General features: G+C 53.9%; 1 protein-coding gene across 2 annotated transcripts in view; it reads left to right on the top strand.

The window, feature by feature from the left end:
* pcyt1ba (phosphate cytidylyltransferase 1, choline, beta a) overlaps nt 1-13,828 on the top strand; it is a 140,221-nt gene that overhangs the window by 89,148 nt on the left and 37,245 nt on the right. For both annotated transcript variants that reach the window (XM_038802240.1, XM_038802239.1), the window contains exons 3-4: nt 3,255-3,371; nt 4,841-4,992. In XM_038802240.1, the coding sequence (XP_038658168.1) occupies nt 3,255-3,371; nt 4,841-4,992 (269 nt within the window). The remainder of the gene's footprint in view (nt 1-3,254; nt 3,372-4,840; nt 4,993-13,828) is intronic.

Below are 13,828 nucleotides of genomic sequence, written 5' to 3'. Positions count from 1 at the left end.
AAGGCAAACATCTGATGAAAAAAACCATCATGTGACCCGCCAGTCATAACCACCAGCTCAGATGCCTGACACAGCGGGTACTTTGAGAGCTGTATAGAGGTGGCATCTGCATGTGGTGAGTCACAAGGCATTCTCTGCCAGCCCGGGGGAAAAGGAAAGATTTTGTGCCAGCTCTCCAGAGGTTGCGGCCGCACAGATATTCCTGCTGCAGGGGACTCAGCTGAGGACTTTCATGGGGCAGCATATTAGAGAAGGCTGATGGGCATGCACACAGATATCCTTTCTAGTGTGGAAATGATGGCCAAATCCATTTCAGCACTTGTGGGCCCAGCCTAATGCTGCGTCCATTGCAGCACAAGTGGACCCTGCCCAGAGTCTGAGAGGCAGATTGTACTCATATGCAATATGATCTGGACAACATTCAGGCTCAGGCTGACAATTGGCAAGTTACATTTGCATCACCCAAGTGCCAGGTAATGACCATCTCCTACAAGAATCTTTCCATCTCCCCTTGACATGCAGTGACGTTACCATCACTGGAGTCCCCATGAACAACATACTGGGGGGTTACCACTGACCAGAAACTGAACTGGACAAGCCATATAAATACTGTGGCTAGCAGAGCAGGTCAGAGACTCAGAATCCTGCAGCGAGTAACTCGCCTCCCGACTCCCCAAAGTATGTCCACCATCTACAAGGCACAAGTCCGGAGTGTTATTGAATACTCTCCACTTGCCCTAATGAGTGCACCATCCACAACAAATCAGCTCGCTTGATTAGCACCCCACCCACCACCTTCAACTGCCTCCACCACCGACACAGTAGCGGCAGTATGCACTATTTACAAGATGCACTGCAGCAACTCACCAAGGCACCCTAGGCAGCACCTTCCAACATCTACCAGCCAGAAGGACAAGGGTAGCAGATACCCGGGGAACGCTACCGCCTTCAGGTTTCTCTCCAAGTCACTCTCCGCCCTGACTTGGAAATATATCGCTGCTCCTTCACTGCCATTGGGTCAAAATCCTGGAACTCCCTCCCTAGCAGCACTGTGGGTGTACCTACACCACATGGACTGCAGCGATTCAAGAAGGCAGCTCACCACTACCTTCTCAAGAGTAATAGGGGATGGGAAATAAATGTTGGCCTAGCCAGCAATGCCCACATCCCATGAAAGGCTAAAAGAAAATTGTCCTCCCATCATTGACACTCCACCAGTCACGTGCTGTTGCCTTAGTCAACAAGCGCAGACTACTGCACCCATGCTGAGGTGGTGCAGATGAAGCTGAACACTCAAGCCCCAGAGTCAATTTAGGTTGCTCTGTAAGGCCAACTGCTGTCGCCCCCACTAAAGGTCCACTAAAGCCTTTGGAGTACCAGGCAAGGCAAAGCCCCCTGCATTAGAGGCAGTAAAGGAATGCACAAAGGTTTAACTTTGGATGTGTTATTGGATGTGTTTTTGAATAAATCTATTGTGGATTATTTTTTCTCATGTTTTTTATTTCAGGATTTTGCCTCAAATGACGGTCTGTAGCAGAGGAATGGATAGGTGGAGAATTCAATACCAGCAGTCATGTAGGGATGGTTTTAGGGGAACTGAAGTCTGATTAACTGCTCACAGACTGTCCACTAATGCAATGGGGCCTGGATTCTTTCTTCCTTCCTTCCTCCTCCGCCTCTTCCTCTCCCACCTTCTGAAATGTTCGCTGAAGGCCAGGTGGCAAGGTCTTCACTCCCGTGAAACACAGAATCCGAGTACAAACTTGGAGATACACTCCAGGGAGTAGCGTGGATTGCTCCCTGACTGATTCAGCCAGTACCTAATGTTTTATAATGCCAATCATTGGCTCCATGACGATCGTGGTGGCACCATGGCTCTCATTGTATGACGCTGGCCACATGTGGTTGGGTAGTGGAGGAGAGTTATGAGTATGTGGGTAGCCCATTGTCACCCAGCAGCCAGCTTCTGGTTGTCATAGTGGTGGAATGTGGCAGGAATGACTGATAGGTGCAGCATGAAAGCATTGTAGCTGCTGCCAGAATAGCAACATTTACCAACATGATGCTCTCCGTGTAGTCACTTTCCAATTACACATTAAGTGAGTGGAACCCTTTGCTGTCCCAGTACATCTCCCCATTGATATCTGGCACCCAAGCAGCCACATGTGTGTAGTTGATGACTCCTTGCATCATTGGGAATCCTTTCAATGCCCTGTGCCTACACCTCCTACTTCTCTCTGGTTAGAGGGAAGACTATGATGTCCCCCGTCCTCTGTTACAGGGCCTTTGTTACCCCCTTGATGCAGCATTACACAGCTAATTGTGAGTTATCGGCAATATCTCCACTTCCAGCCGAGAAGGAAATTGAGGGTGATGGTGATTTCATAGCCACTGGCAGTAGAACCGAGTGGTGAAGGTGACGCACTTCAGTAAGCATCTCCTTGGTGAATCATGGCCATCTCAGATACTGTCCCTGGCTGAAGTAGAGGTAGAAGAAGTGCTCTATGATACGTTCGGCCTTCACTTGAGAGTCTTCCTCCTCCTATACATATTTTTCCCTCTCTGCAGTCTGTGCTCCATGTCCCTGTCATACTGCAGCCCAAGAGGGACTGTAACCATAATCCCCGCGAGTGAAAGCAGGCCATCTGCTGACAGGCTTGCAAACCCCTCTGAGCTTGGAAAAGCCCTGCGCCACTGCCTTCTGAATCAAACTTTTCAGGGTTTCTCTAACAGCAGAGTATGCAGCACTTTCACTAACTCAGCAGCAGCAAATAAAAGTCAAACGCACCTCACCTGAGAGTCCCATCCCGATGCCTTTTAACTCACATTAGTGGGAGGGGTGGGGTGGCTGGGTCCATCAGACATTCGGTCTGGAAGTATTTAAGAGGGGGCATCAACAGGATCTGTAAGATACAAATGGCAGATCAGGAGTCAAATCATTTAAAAGCTGAATGACGTCACCATCTGTTTCTGGCACATACCAGGATGCACTCGCACCCTTACAGTGTGGGCTGTGCTGGAAGTGACTGGAAGTGGATCGGCCACAATTTCTGGGACTCTGGGCTCTTGTAGTGCCAACACCAGCGATTCTACAGAGCCAAATTTTACAGTCTTAGGTGATGAGAATAGAGATAATATGGCAAAGCTTATGATTTCAGCTGAAACATTGCTGTGTTGTGTTTGAAGTTCACTTGTGCAATATGCTTATTGACTCCCAATTCCATGCTAACTTGTACTGGCTTATCCCTTTCCAGTTGACAGACCAGTGAGAGTTTACGCAGATGGAATTTTCGATCTATTTCACTCGGGTCACGCTCGGGCTCTAATGCAGGCCAAAAATCTTTTCCCAAATACCTACTTACTCGTCGGAGGTAAGAACTGAGGGACAGCCCAATTGAAGCAAAATGTGCAAAGCCAACTGAAGCGATTAACTCTTGCGGGTGAGGCAAAGAGATGTTTAGAAACTGCGAGGACTGCACATCAAGAAAGTGGGAATTACTTCAGTGGGTTTTTTTTTGTACCCATTTCCCACATTGGGCCAACAGCTCTGCCACTCACTGGAGCACATCTGTTGGGAGAAGAGTACAGTCTGCTCCACAGACTGTTCCCCATGGCTTCTGCAGAAGATTGCTTATCCTTTCACTGGCTGAAAGACTGCAGCCATGGCTCAACTGAGAGCTAATTCTGACTCAGTTTCCATTCCCAGATGTCCATCAGTCACGGTGTGCTGATGGTGTTCCAAATGTGAATAGTCATCAGTTTGAAATGTGCCTGTTTTACATATTAACTCCCATACATCTTTTATGTTGTTTTCTAGATGTTTCCGTCACACACTCATGCTTGCCAAATGTCACTCAGTTTTTTGGTTTAAAAATATAACCACTCTTGATGATGTCACTCTGAAATATAAGCGCAGCTTCAAATCCTTAAATGGATTTGCAATCTGTATCATTCTTGCTTTTCTGAAATGTCACTTCCATTATTCCCTCAGTGTTGACAGTTCTGCTCATATCCTCCTACAGATCCATTACTCAGTAATCAAAATGTTCTTGCAACAAGCAATTTTTTCTTTGATGCAAATATTAAGGAATACATAAGTGTTAATGACAAGATAAAGTACTGTCAGGTATATTAATAGTTTGATCATAAGATAAAGTTATAGATCTTTCATTGCAAATGATGGTTAAATAACAGCACACACAATCAATCTTGCGCCCAACACATCTGACATGAAAGCAAAGTCATGTAGGAAGAGGCATGCAGATTATTTGCGATGCAACTAGTCTTTAAGACACGTACAGACAAACACAAATGACTTACTTTAAAACTGCAGTTCCTCAACATAATAGTGTAAGTATTTATTTTGGTTTCCCTATTCCTCAGTACCCTGACTACACCATGCCCCGTTCCAACACAGGTCTGACCTATTACGTATTGCTACATCTTAACCCGCTGCTAGAAGATGCCTGCGAGAGGGCCGAAGTGACTTCACCTCTCCTTAATTCCCACACGCTTGACATCTTTGCTTGCTATCCTCCCATAATGCTTTGGCTGGAAATGAGAATGGGAAATAATGGGTTCAAAGCTGTTACATGTTGCCCAGTCACACAGTGCTAATGTCAATATTAAATTGAAGGACTGGGAGTTGAATTATAAAATCTTCCACAAATTCATATACTTTTCTGAAATCATTTTTCTTGTTAGTGTGTGTACAGATATCTGCAAAAATATGAAATGGTGACAGTCATTAAAAATGGTGTTGGGACCAGTATTTATGTTTATGTGGGATGCCTGTGTAATGGATTTCTTATCAGGATTGCTTGTGTATGTTTGGTCTCAGTGTGCAGCGATGATCTAACCCACGAGTACAAAGGTTTCACTGTCATGAATGAGATTGAGCGCTATGATGCCCTGAGACATTGCCGTTATGTTGATGAGGTTATCAGGGATGCACCATGGACGCTATCTCCAGAATTTCTTGAAAAACATAAGGTATGTTTCTCAATAGTCCTTTCCCCTTCTACCAAATGTTTGTGCCCTTTGAGGAAATGTATGATGGGTTAACGTTTATGGCTGTAGACTAATTTCCTAATTTGAGAAACTTAGTGGTATATTACTCCATGTCCGGAAAGTAGCATTTCAAAGCTCATTTCAACTTCCAGTAAAAGTAGAAAACCCCCTCTACTGACAGATCACTGAAATGCAGTATGTGGATCAAAACCAACTTTGGCTCAAGGTCCTGTCCATTAACCTTGCCTCCTATTATCACAATTGAACAATTAATTTCTGCGCCAACTGAAAATTCCCTAAAATGGGAAAAGACATTAAAAATATGTAGATTCTCCAATGGCATGTAAAAACCTGGGGCTGGATTCTCCATTTCTGAAACCAAGTGTTGACGGCGTCGGGGAAACTGTGGAGCTTCACAGTGGCAAAAACGGCGCCACAGGTGAAGGTATTCAGACACTCCAAAGGGGCTAGCACGGGCGTCACACGAAATGCCACACTTTGGAAGCGGAACGGCGACAGATTCACCGGTTCCGTGATTGCCGCAAAGCTGCAGCCGCACTTAAGGGATTCTCCCCATCCCCCCCCACACAAGCGTGGCAGCCACATGGCCGCAAAGAGAGCAGCGCCGTGCTTCCACAATGCAGAACTGGAGACCCTCCTTGACTCTGTGGAGGCGAGGCGGCTGGTGCTGTACACCGGCCCGCGAGGGAGGTCCTTGGGAGCCGCCGATCACCGTGCCGAGGCGGAGGTGGGAGCTGCCGTCAGCGAAGTTGCCCAGACTACCACCCTGTGCCGGAAATAACTGCATGACCTCCTCAGGGTGGCCAGGGTGAGTAGTCAGCATTGTGCCCCTGGCACTAACCCCCTACCCCCACACACATGTGACCCGGACCCCCCCCCCCCACAGGGATGGCCGGACCACCACCTTGCCCCACATTCCAGCACCCATGCCAGCCGCAATGGCCACTGATGCCGTCAACTACTCAACCCCTGGGCTGCATTCACCAGACTGTCTAACAGTGTCGTTGTTTGTGTTTCCGCCCCCCTCTTCCCTCAGTACAAGGTTGCGCACAACCGCCGCGAGCGGGAGAAGACTGGAGGGGGAACCACCAGACCTGCTTCCCCTCACTGTGCCCGAGCAGAGGGCAGTGGACATGGTCAGCAGCCCGGAGGAGAGGGAGGTCGTCGATGCGGAGGTCGGCGCGCGCATCTAAGTGAGACCCCTGCTTAGTTGCGGATCCTCATGAAACATGTTGCCCGCAACCCCCTCACCCCACACCAACTCCCATCACCCCACCCCAACCCCTCTTACCCCACCCCAACCCCCCACCCCACCCCACCCCAAACCCCCTCACCCCAATCCCCCTCCCCCCTTTAACCTCAGCCCTCACCACCACGACTCACCCCCGTCCGGCTGTCTTACCATACATGCCGCCTTGTGTATTACAGGACCTGTTGGAGATGGGCCCGGCCCATCTGGAGCCTGCGACCCCCACCCCAGCCAATGCCAGAGCCCCCCGGATGGCACAGTACCGATGGGGAGAGCAGCCAGAACACCCGAGACCCAGGAGACCTTGGAGTTCGGGTGGGAGGAGGACACAAACTTTCCATCACAGCTGTCTCCAGCAACCATCACCATCTCAGAGATCACCTCGGTTGGGCAAGCTAGTGAAGAGACTCTAGGGACACAATCTGGTGCGCACCACACAGTCAGTCCGGTACAGCAGGTGGAAGTAGGAGTAGCCAAGCGGCTGGATGGTCGGAGGACTGCCCGGCCCCAGGAACCAGCTGCCGCCCAGACGGGTCCCAGGCTCCTGGAACATCCAGTCCACCCACAGTGCAGGTGCAGTCAGAGACCCAGGGACTACGGGAGGGGATGACGGCCGGCTTCCAACACCTGCTCGGGCCAGTCATGCATGCCACCCAGGTCGAAACCGCACGGATGGCGCCCGCGGTGGAGGCAATGGGGACGATGGTGTCGGACATGGGTCAGCGTGTGGAAGGCCTGGAGCATTCTGTGCAGGTGGGGGCCGAGGCCCAGGGCAGGGCTGCCCTCTCACAGGCAACCATGTGCCAGAGCCAGCTGGAGATTGCAGCGGCGCTCCTCAGCATCAGCAGGCCATTGCTGAGAGCTTCGGCGGTAATCCCCAGGTGCAGGCCGGCGTAGTGCAGACACAGAAGGAGATGATCCAGTCCCTGAGGGGCGTGGCCCACACCATGAGTGACATGGTCCACTCACTGGCTGATGTGGCACAGACCCTCAGGGTGGTGGCGCAGTCGCAGAGTGATGTGGTGCAGTCCCAGATGGAGATGGCCCACTCCCTGTGCTCCATGGCCACTAACATTCAGACCCTCATCGATAGCATGCAGGCCTCCAGGACTGGCAGCGCCAGGTGTTGGGTGGGCCTCAGGGGATGGCTCCCCTCACACCCCCGTCCCATGGAGATGCTCGGGGGCCATCGGGCACCCCGATGGAGGAGGAGGTGATGGGGCCCGTGCCGGTGGCTCCCGCAGGGGAGGTGCCAGAACACCGCATCACCTCGGGCACCCCCCCATCCCCGACCCCGTCCCCCATCCCAGGTGAATCTGGTGGCACAGCGGGAAGAACAGGGCAGCATCACTCTACCCGGGACACTCAAGGAGCAGCCGGGCCCATCCAGGCCGAGCCGCCCCAGGAGACGTGCGCCAATGGGGACCCTCGTCGCAGGACAGGAGTCAAGCAGGCCGCCTCCACTCCTGCTGTACCAGCTGGTGAACCACCTAGGCATAATGCTAGGGCCCGTAAGGCCAGAAAGTTAGACACCAGTTAAGTTGGCACCGGTGCAGGTCAAAGTTTAGTTATAAAGGCTAGCACACAGACTGTATATATTTGTTCACAATAAACACATGTTCACACCGTTCAAACCTGCCTCTGTGCTCCGGTTGATGGGTGTGGGGGTGGGGTGGTCAATGCTGGCCACTGGGAGTGGGGGGTGGCGGATGTGTGAGGCCCAGCTGGTGCACCCCCCCCTCCCCCCGACTGTCCTCAACACCCCCTCCCCAGCTATTCGACAGGGCCATGTGATGGACTGGCCAGATCACATGCAGGGATCACCCAGGGGGAAGGTGTTACTGTGGGAAGGATTCAGACATTGTCAAACAATGTGGAGCATGGAGCTCATCGCAGAGCGGGCTGTCATCATCCTCCATCCCATGGACCAGACCCGCTGTCACTGCCACCTCAGTGCCCCCAGCTCATAGCGCCGCAGGTATGTATAATGGAGGTGAGGATGTTCGGTGGTGTGGGAGGGGAGGGTGTTCGGTGGTGTGGGACGTGAGGGTGGTGGGGGAGGTGAGGGTGGTTGGTGGTGTGGGAGGTGAGGGTGTTCGCTGGTGTGGGAGGTGAAGGTGATCGGTGGTGTGGGGGGTGAGGGTGGTCGGTGGTGTGGGAGGTGAGGGTGTTCGGTGGTGTGGGAGGTGAGGGTGGTCGGTGGTGTGGGGGGTGAGGGTGTTCGGTGGTGTGGGGGGGTGAGGGTGTTCGGTGGTGTGGGAGGTGAGGGTGTTAGGTGGTGTGGGGGGTGAGGGTGGTCGGTGGTGTGGGAGGTGAGGGTGGTCGGTGGTGTGGGAGGTGAGGGTGGTCGGTGGTGTGGGAGGTGAGGGTGGTCGGTGGTGTGGGAGGTGAGGGTGGTCGGTGGTGTGGGAGGTGAGGGTGTTCGGTGGTGTGGGAGGTGAGGGTGGTCGGTGGTGTGGGGGGTGAGGGTGGTCGGTGGTGTGGGGGGTGAGGGTGTTCGGTGGTGTGGGAGGTGAGGGTTTGGTGGTGTGGGGTGTGATGGGGTTCAGTGGTGTGGGGGGTGAGGGTATTCGGTGGTGTGGGGAGTGAGGGTATTCGGTGGTGTGGGGGGGTGAGGGTGGTCGGTGGTGTGGGGGGTGAGGGTGGTCGGTGGTGTGGGAGGTGAGGGTGGTCGGTGGTGTGAGGGGAGAGGGTGGACGGTGGTGTGGGGGGTGAGGGTGGTCGGTGGTGTGGGAAGTGAGGGTGGTCGCTGGTGTGGGAGGTGAGGGTGGTCGGTGGTGTGGGGGGTGAGGGTGGTCGGCAGTGTGGGAGATGAGGGTGGTCGGTGGTGTGGGAGGTGAGGGTGTTCGGTGGTGTGGGAGGTGAGGGTGGTCGGTGGTGTGGGAGGTGAGGGTGTTCGGTGGTGTGGGAGGTGAGGGTGGTCGGTGGTGTGGGGGGTGAGGGTGTTCGGTGGTGTGGGAGGTGAGGGTGGTCGGTGGTGTGGGGGGTGAGGGTGTTCGGTGGTGTGGGAGGTGAGGGTTTGGTGGAGTGGGGATGAGGGTGTTCAGTGGTGTGGGAGGTGAGGGTGGTTGGTGGTGTGGGGTGTGACGGGGTTCAGTGGTGTGGGGGGTGAGGGTATTCGGTGGTGTGGGGAGTGAGGGTATTCGGTGGTGTGGGGGGGGTGAGGGTGTTCGGTGGTGTGGGGGGGTGAGGGTGTTCGGTGGTGTGGGAGGTGAGGGTGTTAGGTGGTGTGGGAGGTGAGGGTGGTCGGTGGTGTTGGAGGTGAGGGTGGTCGGCGGTGTGGGAGGTGAGGGTGTTAGGTGGTGTGGGAGGTGAGGGTGGTCGGTGGTGGGGGGATGAGGGTGGTCGGTCGTGTGGGAGGTGAGGGTGGTCGGTGGTGTGAGGGGAGAGGGTGGTCGGTGGTGTGGGAGGTGAGGGTGGTCGGTGGTGTGGGAGGTGAGGGTGTTCGGTGGTGTGAGGGGTGAGGGTGGTCTGTGATGTGGGAGGTGAGGGTGGTCGGTGGTGTGGGGGGTGAGGGTGGTCGGTGGTGGGGGAGGTGAGTGTGTTCGGTGGTGGGGGGGGGTGAGGGTGTTCGGTGGTGTGGGGGGTGAGGGTGTTCAGTGGTGTGGGAGGTGAGGGTGGTCGGTGGTGGGGGAGGTGAGTGTGTTCGGTGGTGGGGGGGGGGGTGAGGGTGTTCGGTGGTGTGGGGGGTGAGGGTGTTCGGTGGTGTGGGGGGTAAGCGTGTTCAGTGGTGTGGGAGGTGAGGGTGTTCGGTGGTGTGGGAGGTGAGGGTGTTCGGTGGTGTGGGGGGTAAGCGTGTTCAGTGGTGTGGGGGGTGAGGGTGTTCGGTGGTGTGGGAGGTGAGGGTGTTCGGTGGTGTGGGAGTGTAGTATGGTGGTGTCCATGCTCCTGGCCAGCAAGCAGCCTCCCGTGCCTGGCCAGGCCCCATGTCCCGCTCATTGTCCCCCTCCCCATCATCCTCCTCATCTGATGGGCATGCATTTCCTTCTCATTCTCCTTCAGCACATCGCCCCTCTGCTGGGCTATATTGTGGGGGACGCAACAGACCACCACAATGCGGCCGACCCTCCTGGCCATGTACTGGAGAACACCTCCAGAGCGGTCCAGGCACCTGAAGTGCATTTTCAGGACCCCGAAGCACCTCTCGACCACACCCCTGGTCGCACAATGGGCATCGGTATGTGGCCTCCATATTGGCATCATCAGCCACAACCACAACGGGTAACCCCTGTCGCCCAGCAGCCCGCTCCGCAGCCAGGGAGGGGTGTCCCTCGAACATGTCGGGGATCATGGAGTTCCCCAAGATGAAGGAGTCATGCACACTGCCCAAGTATCGGGAGCAGACATGCAGAATCTTCATCTGATGGTCACAGACCACTTGAATGTTCATCAAGTGGTACCCCTTTCAGTTGGTGAACAGTGGCCTGTTATCCGCTGGTAGCCGTAGGGCGGAATGCACCCCATCGATGACCCCTGGACCCAGGGCATCCTGGCGATGACAGCGAACCCTGCTGCAGAGGCATCCTGGTGGGCGCGGTCCACAGGGTACTGGATGTATCGATCCGCCAGGGCATATAGGGCATCAGTGACTGCACAGATGCACCCGTGCGCCGATGCCTGTGAGATGCCGGACAGGTCCCCACTCGGCGACTGGAACGACCCGCCATATATCACTTTGATGGCCACCGGGAGCGGGTGTCCTCCCCCATTCCCATGCGCTGCCAGGTGTGCCATCATGTGGCAGATGTGTCGCACTGTCTCCCTGCTCATTCGCAGTCTCCGTCTGCATGCCCGGTCCGGAAGGTCCTCAAAGGACATGCGGTCGTGGTAAACACGTAGCCTCATCCGGCGCCTCCTTGGCAACTCCTCCTCCTCCTCCTCCCTCTCCTCCTCATCCTGTTGGGCGGGCGGCCCTCCATCCTGAGCAGCTGCCACCTGCCCCTCTGCAGCCCGTTCCTCTGCTGCAGCCTCTGCCTCCCCTCTGAGCTGCTTCCGCTCACGCTGCCATAGGGCTGCATGCAGGGCAGCGGCAATGGCCAACGTGGCCAACATCACAGGTTGATGCCCAAAAGCCATTATTCTTTGCAGGGGGTGAAAGGTAAACATGTAATCATGGCACATACAGGTGCCCAACTAGGTGCCATGGGCTACATGGTGCCACAGTTGTCACCACGCGCTCCAAACATGCATGCCTCACTCCCGCACCCTAGCCCCGTCATTGCCCCTGATCCTGCCGCCGGTCCCTGCTGCCAGGGGTACCACTGGATGGCACTACCCTCACTGGGGGCTGCCGTCAGCGTGCCCCTGGGTAGTCCACCGATGGATGCTGCCGGTTGGGTGGGGGTGGGTCGGGGCATCCATACGGCCGTTGTCACTGTGCACGCAGGGGTCAGGGTGGGTGGCCAGCAAGATTGCTGGTGTCCGAACTGGGAACCCCATGCCACCTCCTACCCCCTCTTGCAGCCGCTTCAGCCAGCACGCCAGGTTCGCGTCGGGAATTCGGCCCATCCGAGGCGCTGAATCACGGAGGTCCCGGAGAATCGGTCGTCAGGACCGCTAATCAGTTGCATACTGTACTTTCGGGCCGTGTGGCAGGCGCCGCGATTTCGGCATTTTTGGGGGGGCCGGAGAATAGCAAATCGGCATGAAACCGACGTCAGGCTCGATTTCGGCATCGGAGCCGGTTCTCCGGCCGATCGCGTTTTGCGATTTCAGTGTCACCTAATGGAGAATCCAGCCCCTGATGCCCCGTAGCATTTTAATTGCAGCTTTCCCACCACTCGTTGTTTTCTGGTGTGATTTGTCCAACTTTATCCACTGCCTTGTTTGATTGAACCTGACTTTCAGACTTGCTGGTTACTCCAATTATTTTCTTTCCAATTGAGGGGCAATTTAACGTGGCCAATCCACCTATCCTGCACATCTTTGGGTTGTGGGGATGAGACCCATGCAGACACGGGGAGAATGTGCAAACTCCACACGGACAGTGACCCGGGGCCGGCATTGAACCCGGGTCCTCGATGCCGTGAGGTGGCAGTGCTAACCACTGCCCCACCGTGCCACCCTGGTTTGTCAAATCTATGAAATTTTAAATGTTATGTTGTTCAAATTTAAATCCTGCTGCACTACTTTCTCATCCACTGCTGGTCAGCCAATGAGTGGCAGGACTCAGGACCCATTCTAGGTGCCTCTGGATCTGACAACCAAATGCTTCTTGAAGCTTCCCACCGCCCAGTCTTGCATTGCTCTGTGGAGGCCTACACCTCAAAGGTTCAATATATTCCCATTCTCAATGCTGCAGACTGAATCCTGAGATGCGGCAGGACATCAGCAAACAGCTGCCACTATAACCGAACACCTATGAAAAGTGCCGAAACCCCAGTGTAGACTACCATTCACCTACTCTCATCTTTTGCACTTCCTGTCACTACATCTTCCTATGGTCAACTCACCTAACTGGGTTCATACAGCAGCAACTATTTCTCACAGAACTATTCGGCCCAGCCCTGCATTTCACTATAGATTTGATCTGCAGCACAGGCAGGATGCCACAAGCAGTAGGAGAGGATCAATCCAGCTAATGAAAGGAGATGGACCAGGGTATAAATATATTATCTGTATACCTATTTAATATAGAATACAATCATAGAATTTACAGCACAGGAGGCCATTCGGCCTGTTGTGTCCATGCCAGCTCTGTGAAAAAGCAATTCAACTAGACCCACTCCCTTGTTCTTTCCCCTTAGCCATGCAAATGTTTTCTTTTCAGGTACTTCTTTCTGAAAGCCATGTTTGAATCAGCTTCTGTTACAAGCTCAAAGACCACTGTTTTTTTACTGTGATGTCTTTACTGAATGGGCCAAATGCAGGGATATGGGCCAAATGCAGGCAAATGGGATTAGCTTAGATGGGCTTTCTGGTTGGAATGGACCAGTTTGGGCCGAAGGTCCTGTATCTGTAGATTCTGTGATTCGAACTGAATGTTAGATGGCTGCCTCCAGTCCTTCCCTCATGGCAGAGGTCACATGATTATGGCAGGCCAGGTAATGATAGCATTTCAAAATGCAAACATCCCCCTTTTTCATAATGAACAAAAGACAACTTTGCATGCACTATTATGTGTAATTGTGAGTTACCCAAATTATCAACTATACCACAACTGTTCTCATGCATTAACAAACTCTTTGTTGTTCACATCAGTCACTGCACATACATTGCACACATAGCCATTAAATCATGCAAATCTCTTACTGATGCATGACATTCAAGACGACATGGTGGCATAGTGCTTAGCATTGCTGCCTCACAGCACGAGGGACCCAGGCTCAATTCCGGCCTCGGATGATTGTGTGCACTTTCTCCCCGTGTCTATGTGGGTTTCCTTCAGGTGCTCTGGTTTTCTCCCAGAGTCCAAAGATGTGCAGGTTAGGTGGATTGGCCATGCTGAATTGCCCCTTAGTGTCCAAAAGGATAGGTGGGGTTATTGGGTCACAGGGATAGGGAGGGGCGTGGGCTTATGTAGTGTGCTCTTTCCAAGGGCCAGTTCAG

Source organism: Scyliorhinus canicula, chromosome 7 (assembly GCF_902713615.1).
Source record: "Scyliorhinus canicula chromosome 7, sScyCan1.1, whole genome shotgun sequence".
Lineage (NCBI taxonomy): Eukaryota > Metazoa > Chordata > Chondrichthyes > Carcharhiniformes > Scyliorhinidae > Scyliorhinus > Scyliorhinus canicula.
The sequence above is the reverse complement of the archived record's forward strand: the minus strand, read 5'-3'. Positions and strand labels throughout refer to the sequence as shown.